The sequence below is a fragment of the Pteropus alecto genome, unplaced genomic scaffold, assembly GCF_000325575.1.
Source record: "Pteropus alecto unplaced genomic scaffold, ASM32557v1 scaffold388, whole genome shotgun sequence".
Lineage (NCBI taxonomy): Eukaryota > Metazoa > Chordata > Mammalia > Chiroptera > Pteropodidae > Pteropus > Pteropus alecto.
Genome location: NW_006441398.1, coordinates 981,756 through 989,900, shown reverse-complemented (window position 1 = coordinate 989,900; position 8,145 = coordinate 981,756). Strand labels below are relative to the sequence as shown.

Here is an 8,145-nt window from a genome sequence, read left to right as displayed (position 1 = left end):
AATGACCAAGAAAAACAGACAAGGACAAGGAAGCAGGTAGGGAGTGTATGGGGTTTGTCAGTAAGCAAGACACTTAGATTTCACTCTTAAATATAAAGTGAAGCCTCTAGAAGGTTTTCAGTGTAAGATGATGGAATCTGATATGAAATTTAAGAGATCGTTGTGATACAAAGCATTAAATAAATACTCATGAGTCCATAAGTAAATAAATGATTGAATAAATAAATGGCATGGCTTCGACTCACCTCTGTGACTATCCCCTGTATCCATTAGGATTAGATTCAGTTAAAAAAAAGGGGGGGTGGGGAGAAGAAATCAGAGAGAAACAGTGGCTTATACAAGAGAATGTCAGATCAGATTTCTCTCATGTTCAAGATGACTAAAGTAGGTTGTGTTGAAAGGCCTAAAATTCCATGTGCTGCTTTGCTATCTTTGAATCTCAGAGGACCCCAGAGCCCTAACCATGAGTTTCCCTACTTTTGTCAGATATCACCAACCCCCCACTCAGTGGGAAAGTCTCCCCACCTGGCTAGTTTCTCTGTTAGCCAGACCAGCTGCACCCCATCTGGTCTTCAATCTAATAGGCTTCACCTCTCTGCCAGCTGAAGAAATTATTCAAACAAACCAATCACATCCTCCCCTGGAAACCAGAGGTCACCTCACCCTTTTGTTACTACAAAGCTTGACTCTCACAGTCCCTGCTCCCTGATTCTCCTCCTAAGTGCACCACCCCGATGTGGCTTTGTGTGGTGTATAGTATCCTCCTCTTCTGAGCTGTGAGCATATGTGACTAATAAACTGATGTCACTCTCATCTATTCAGTGTTAGGTGTCATGTGTTTGGCCATCTGGTACTATTTAAAGTGTGTGATCCCTCCTTTACCAATGGAGTAAATCGGTGGTGATCAAAACACTGGTCAGTCCTCAGATGGCACAGCCTTCCATAGTATAAGAGCCCCAGGTTGCTTCTATCCTGTTGCTCCACCATTCAAGGCCCTTATTCCCAAGTTGATGTCATGGCCCAATATGGCTGATGGAGCTGATGGAGTTCCAGCCATCGCTGCTACATTCTACCAGTAGGAAGGATAAAGGCACCCACTTTTCCTCAAAGTTGTACATACCACTTCTGCTTACACAGTCATATTGCTGCATGTAGCTGCAAGGGAAGCTGGGAAATGTAGTTCTTTATCCCAGGCAGCCTATGCCCATCTAAATATCAGTGATTTTATGGATTGGGTCCAGATCCTGGAGGGTTTATCAGTTGGATGAAAGCTGATTAGAGTTGAGCCTTAGCCTGTGTCTTGAGGTTGGATGTCATCAGAGGATAAGGAGGGGAGGGCCCAAGGTTGTCATTAACTGGTACTGAATTAAGATGACTCCTTTTTTTTTTTCCTGATTGGAAGACTGACTACATTTCCCATCAGTCTCATGTTCCCTCACACCCCACCACAACCAAAATGAGACCAGATTGCTGCACTAACTAACCATAATGTTACTGCAACTTCCCCTTGTCCCCCTGACTCTACAGTCCTCTGTACTCTGAGATCAGAGCCTCAGGAGAACTGAGAAGCATGAACACCCACTCCCCATGCAAACCTTCCCACACGTACAGACACAATTCTGCATGGATTCCATAAAGGTGTACTAAATGCTGATTGTGCCAGGATCAACATTGCCAAAGCTAAGACCACATTTTATCGCTGTCACTACAGAACACCCTGTTGAGCTTGGCAGAGCAGGACTGGGCAGGGCAAGACTGGGCTGGCTGGACTGAGCTGAGCGGAGGGAGGGGAGTTTGTTGAAGGGAAATAAGGCCAGTGGGTCATTTACAAGAGTAATGGTTAGATTCCTAGCCAATCAGCACATTCCATCCCTCTGGACACAGGGACTGGGTCCAGATGGACATGACCAAAACTAGGCCAATGAGATTCAAGCTTGGGACTTTCAGCTGGAGATAGTGTGGCACTACACAGAGAAGCCTGCTGGTAGAGAAGAGGTGAGAGAGAATCCTTCTTAGGATGTCATTTGAGGCCTTGGATCCAGCTATGCCTGAAAGACACCCTCCAATATTTCATTCATGAGTCAATAAAGCCCTTGTTTGCATTAGTTAGTTTGGTTTGGTTTCTCCATCCTTGGCAACTGAAGGAGGACTGCCAAAAATTCAAACAGCTTGGTTCTCATTGTTGCTTCCCTGGGGCTAGGATTTGTGCAGTAGTTCAGTAGCTCCCTGGGGTTGGCCCCATTACTCTGCTACGCAGTGGTCAAACTAGTAGTCGTTAGTTCCACATGGAGAACTTGAGGTGGGGCCTGTCATTCTCTCCTGGCCAAAGCTAAGACCTGCCTCCTATCCCATCTCTGAGAGGCCCTGAGGGGCCCCCTCACAAGGCCACACAGTCTTGGGAAACATGGGCAAATGACCATCTCTTTGGGTCCAAATTTCCTCCTCTGTGGAAAGGAGATTAATAATACAAACACTCTCTCTCTCCATCATTCCCCCATATCCTGCTCCCTTCTTACTGCCCATCTGATGTATTTCGCTGCCATCTTCCCATGGCTGGACCCCATAGCCTCTTGTAGCAAGAATTGTCTGGGGCCTGCCATGCCCCCTCAGGCCTTGCTATCAGACACCTATATCTCTTTAGAGCTGGAGCCTACTCTACCCAAAGTGCCAGGGAATTCAGGCCCCTTGGGGGGCAGCCCTCAACAAGGGACAAATGGTGGGAAGTGCAAGATCAATACCCCAGCTCCCTTGCCCTTCAGGGGGTGACTCTGAGGCATGTGTCCTACATAATCCCCAGGTGTTCCCCAGCGGGACTGAGCCTTAGTTGCCTATGACAAGAACTTGCTTGATAATGACAGTGACCAGACACTCCAATTTGCCCAAGATGAAGGGTTTTCTAAGACACAGGATTTTGAGAGCTAACACTGGCAAGTTCCAAGCAAGTTGATAACCCCAGTGATCACTCATCAATTATTGACCACTCCTTCCCTTCCTTCTGTCACCTCCCTGCTCCCTCACAGCTGCTTTCTCTGAGACGAAAGCACACAATCCTTATCTCAAGGTCTGGTTCTGGGAGATCCCCAGCTCCTTCACACCCTTCGAGCAGCCCACTGCCTCGCCGCTGAGTGCTTGTGAGCAGAGGACGCCTTGTATCCGCTCTCTGAGGAAAAGGCTTCTGTCATCTCCATTCCATGTGTGAGAAAGCTCAAGTTCAGACTGGAAAAGAACTTGTCTGAAGTCACCTCGCCAGTAAATGGCATGTCTTAGGGATCAGACTCGGGACAAAGACTGGTTTCCTTGCCCAGTGGCACACACCACTGCTCTGGCATTGAGGGCTGGGATGTGCCAGATGCTGTCTCCCCACTTCACAGGCATTTTATTTAATCCTCATATCCCTCCCAGGGGGTGAAATGACATTTCCCCCACTTTGCAGAGTGGGAACCTGAGGCCCAGAGAGGTGGCTGAGCTCAGGTTCAAGCCCAGGCAGGCTGGCGCTGAGCACACATCCTTAACCAGCAGGCTGGTGCCACTATACATGTAATTTCCTTTCGGGCGGTTGCTGTGGCCATCTGGGGTCGGGGGAGTCTGGCTGCCAGTGAGGCCAGACGGTGGGGGAGCGGAGGGGCACAGATAGCAGACCTGGCTGGGAGTCCCCAGATTGGTGTCTGGGCTGGCAGGCTGAGCCTGGGCCTGCCCTGACCCCTCTCTGCCAGCCCTATTTCCTTGGGGACCTTCCTGTGCCCCGAAGTGTCCCCCACTCCTCTGCCCCCACCACTCCTCCTGTGGTCGGCCTAAATACCAGACAGGGCGAATCTCAGCTTTCCCCCAAACATTCCTTGCTCCCGTGGCCCGGCCCAGGCTGACAGAGGTTACGCAAGCAGAGCTAGGGGGGTTGGGGGTGGGGGACTGAGGGGATAAGCTGGGCTGGCCTGTCCTCACCACCCCATTGGCAGCCCACCCACCCTCCCCAAGGCGGGGAAGAGGGTGGGCCAGCTCTCTTGTGATCCTAAGGGAATAGGCTGCAGGGAGGGTGGCCTGTGCTGAGAGATGGGGGGTGGTGGCGGCCGCAGCAGAAGCTCCAAGAGGTGACTGCCTGGTTTCCATTAGGGAGCCCTGGTCGGCAGTTCCAGTTCGGGCGAGACAGCAGGACTGGGGCTGGCTATGGTGAGGTGGGCGGGGGAGGGTCTGAGGGTGGGGCCTGCCTGCCCCCACAGCCCATTCTGGGATGCTCCTGTCACTATGGCGACCCTGTGTCCAACCTGGCGACACCCCGACCAGTCCCTCCACTCACAGCGGCTGAGCCTGCTGCTGCTGCTCCTACTGCTGCCCGGCCCCCCAACCGCCCCCGGCATGGAGGATGCTGCCTTCCCCCACCTGGGAGAGAGCTCACAGCCCCCGCCCCGGGCCTGCCCCCCGCGCTGCTCCTGTCCCCGAGCTGACACCGTGGACTGCGATGGCCTGGACCTGCGGGTGTTCCCTGACAACATCACCAGGGCTGCTCAGCACCTCTCCCTGCAGGTGGTGTGGGGGAAGGGCGTGCCGGGCGGGGGGTTGAGCATGGGAAGTATGAGGGTGATGGGGTGAGGGATCCACATGCAGGGGTGAGGTGTTGGGTGTGTGGGTCTTGGCACTGATGGAAGTTGGCCTTGTTGAGTGTTGGGTTCTGTGTGTCAGAGAGGAGGTTGGGGTACAGATATTGGATGTGGGAAGGGCTAAGAGATTGGGGGTATCAAGAGTCAATGTCTTGACAATTATGGAGTTGTTTGGGGTCAGAGGAATGGTACACTTGGAGTCAATTGTGAGAATAATGGGTTGCTGTGTGTCAAGATCTTGGCTGTTATGAGGTGGTTTGGGGTGAAGGTGATGGGTGTCAGGAGTCAACTGTAGGGGCAGACGGGGTGTTGGGAAACAATGTCTTTTTGGTTACAGGGTGATAGGGGTATTGAAGCTCTCTTGCTTAGGGTGATAGGAAGCTGAGAATAGGGCTGGGAGGACTCAGGTCATTGGGGTCGGGGTGTGAATGCCCTCCCTGCCCCCCAGAACAATCAGCTCCAGGAGCTCCCCTACAACGAGCTGTCACGCCTCAGCAGTCTGCGGACCCTCAACCTGCACAACAATCTCATCTCTTCTGAGGGTGAGGGGGACAGCAGGAGGCGGCCCCTCCCTGGCGTGGTCCCAGCAGCCCTCTCCCTCACCCCCCTCCACTGTGTCTGTGGGCGGCTTTGCGGCAGTTCCCAGAACTGCCCTTTGCTGAGCAGGATGGAAACTCAGGGGATGGGGGTTGGCTGTGGCTTTTGTGGACAGGGAGTGGGGGTGCCTGGAGAAGCCTCTGCCAGTCCCTGGCCAGGATCCCTGGGGCAGCTGGGAGCACAGACACCCCTGCTCACTACCCCACACCAGGCTTGGGGTCCCTCACTGCCCACCCTGCTCCCAGGACTGCCTGACGAAGCCTTCGAGTCCCTCACCCAGCTGCAGCACATCTACGTGGCCCACAATAAGGTGAACCCCCTACTAACCCCTTACTCGGCCCCAGGCCTGGCCCGTCTAGGATCACGCAGCACAGACTGCAGAGGGGACAGCATGGGGCTGGAAGGGGACCACCAGGACCAGTACGCTGTGTTCCCGCAGCTCTCGGTGGCCCCCCAGTTTCTGCCCCGTTCTCTCCGAGTCGCAGATCTGGCTGCCAACCAAGTGACGGAGATCTTCCCACTCACCTTTGGGGAGAAGCCGGCACTCAGGTAGCCCCTGGCCCAGCCCAGAACCCCCAGGCCTCAGGCATGCCTAAGTCATTCCCCACCGTGGGGGTCTGAGGTGGGTCACGAGCCTGCCCTGGGGTCTCTGGGAGACAGGGCCCTGGGTGCTCTGGGGAACTACACAATCACACACGCGCACACACACACACTGAAGGCAGCCCTGAGCTAGGGTGCAGGGTGGGAGTGGGGGGCAGTGGGGAGCTCAGGGGCAGGCTGGTGGCCGGAGCCTGGCTCCCCTTAGGTCCGTGTACCTCCACAACAACCAGCTGAGCAACGCCGGTCTGCCCCCCGATGCCTTCCACGGCTCCGAGGCCGTCACTACCCTCAGCCTCTCCAACAACCAGCTCAGCTACCTGCCGCCCAGCCTGCCACCCTCTCTGGAGCGTCTCCACCTGCAGGTGCCCCTCCTTCACCTCACGACCCCTTGGCCCCACCTCCTCAGAACCCCTTCACCTTTGCCTCCTCAGAATTCCAGCAGCTGGAAATATCTTTCTCTGAGTCTCTTCTACTGGCACAAGTTGGTCATAAGTACTCTCTGAATAGCTTTGCTAAAGCCAGCTCGTCTATCACTCCCTTACTCAAGAACCTTTTGTGGCTCCCAGCTGCCGTCTGCCCAGACCTTCGGTCTCATTCTTTTCTCGCTTCCCAGAACAACCTCATCTCCAAGGTGCCCCGAGGAGCCCTGAGCCGCCAGACTCATCTCCGTGAGCTCTACCTCCAGCACAACCAGCTGACAGACAGTGGCCTTGATGCCACTACCTTCAGGTGGGGCCCGAGATGGTAGGATAGTGTATGAGGATCTTGGCAGTGAGGTCTGAGGGTTCAGAGTCTGAGGCTCTCACCTTCTTTCCCCTCCACCCCTCTCTTATGATTCCTAACCCATGGCCTCATTTGGTGAGTGCCTATTGTGCTCCAGGCTTGGCCGAGCACCAGGCAGCCATCCTCACTCCCAACTACCCTGTGCTTCCATCTTGTCATCCAATGTCACAGCTACCAGATGTAGATCTGGATGCAGAACTCTGTCCTGGTCACCCCCACATCTAACTCTTAGGCCAGAAGCTGTCCTGATCACCCCAAGTTTACCTCCCACACAGATCTCTCAACTCACCACCCAAAAGTTGGAATTTCCAGTTGACATCTCTCAGGACCACCCCTCAGCCCTCCTGTACCCCCAAGATCCTTCTGGTCCCCTATGCTGTGGGCCCAGACCAACACCGGCCCTCTCCCCCACCAGCAAGCTGCACTGCCTCGAGTACCTGGACTTGTCCCACAATCATCTGGCAGCAGTGCCCGCTGGCCTGCCCCACACCCTGGCTGTGCTGCACCTGGGCCGGAACCGCATCCGGCAGGTGGAGGCGGCGCGGCTGCACAGGGCGCAGGGACTGCGCTACCTGCTGCTTCAGCACAACCAGCTGGGGACAGCAGGGCTGCCCACTGGGGCGCTTCGACCTCTGCGGGGCCTGCACACACTGCACATCTACGGCAACAGGCTGGAGCGTGTGCCCCTGGCACTGCCCCGCCGCTTGCGGTCCCTGGTGCTGCCCCACAACCGCGTGGCCATGCTGGGTGCCCGAGACCTGACCTCCACGCCAGGCCTGGCCGAGCTCAACCTGGCCTACAACCGCCTGGTCAGTGCCCGCGTGCACCACCGAGCCTTCCGCCGGCTGCGAGCCCTACGCAGCCTAGACCTGGCTGGCAACCAGCTGACACAGCTGCCCCCAGGCCTGCCCACCAGCCTTCACACCCTGCGGCTACAGCGCAACCAGTTGCGGGCTCTTGAGCCTGAGCCACTGGCTGGCCTGGACCAGCTACAGGAACTCAGCCTGGCACACAACCGGCTCCGGGTGGGCGACATCGGGCCTGGCACCTGGCATGAGCTACAGGCCCTCCAGGTCAGGGGTGGGCTGGTTAGCCACACTGACTATCCCCAGGCTGCCCCCATGGCCCTTCCATCCCACTGCCTACCCAGCTCCTCCTCCAGAAGGCCCTTAGGTAATACTACAAAGAGCACCCGCCACAGGGACCAGCTCTGGGGTGGATAAGATAGATCCTGCCTCCAGGCCTTTGGCTATGCTCTGCCGCCTGGTCCCCACTCCACCTCCCCAGTGAACACCGTGACCTCTAGCTCCTTCTGACCACTGTTGATTCAAGTTTAGAGCATCTGTGGGTGCCAGGCATCGCTCTAGGCATTGGAGATGCTGCTGGGCACAGTGACGCAGCTCCTGGTCTCAGGCACAGACACCCTGGTTAGGGAGAATGCGATCGATAACAATCATAGTTAATAATAGAAGAGCATGAGGATGCAGAAGAAGTGCCATCTTCATGACTAGCTGCATTAACACCTCCCACAGCAGGCAGGAACCTGTTTTTGCCCCCAGCACCCACAGCAGGG

At 55.6% G+C, this 8,145-nt stretch overlaps 1 protein-coding gene across 1 annotated transcript; it reads left to right on the top strand.

Annotated features, from left to right (window-relative positions):
• Window positions 1-4,069: 4,069 nt before the first annotated feature.
• On the top strand, window positions 4,070-8,092 carry LOC102892783 (podocan-like protein 1). The gene is made up of 8 exons (XM_025051633.1): window positions 4,070-4,164; window positions 4,294-4,518; window positions 5,041-5,134; window positions 5,435-5,499; window positions 5,629-5,738; window positions 5,995-6,151; window positions 6,403-6,518; window positions 6,988-8,092. The coding sequence occupies exons 1-8, from the start codon at window positions 4,162-4,164 to the stop codon at window positions 7,793-7,795; spliced, it is 1,578 nt and encodes a 525-aa protein (XP_024907401.1). The 5' UTR covers window positions 4,070-4,161; the 3' UTR covers window positions 7,796-8,092.
• The last annotated feature ends 53 nt before the right edge of the window (window positions 8,093-8,145 follow it).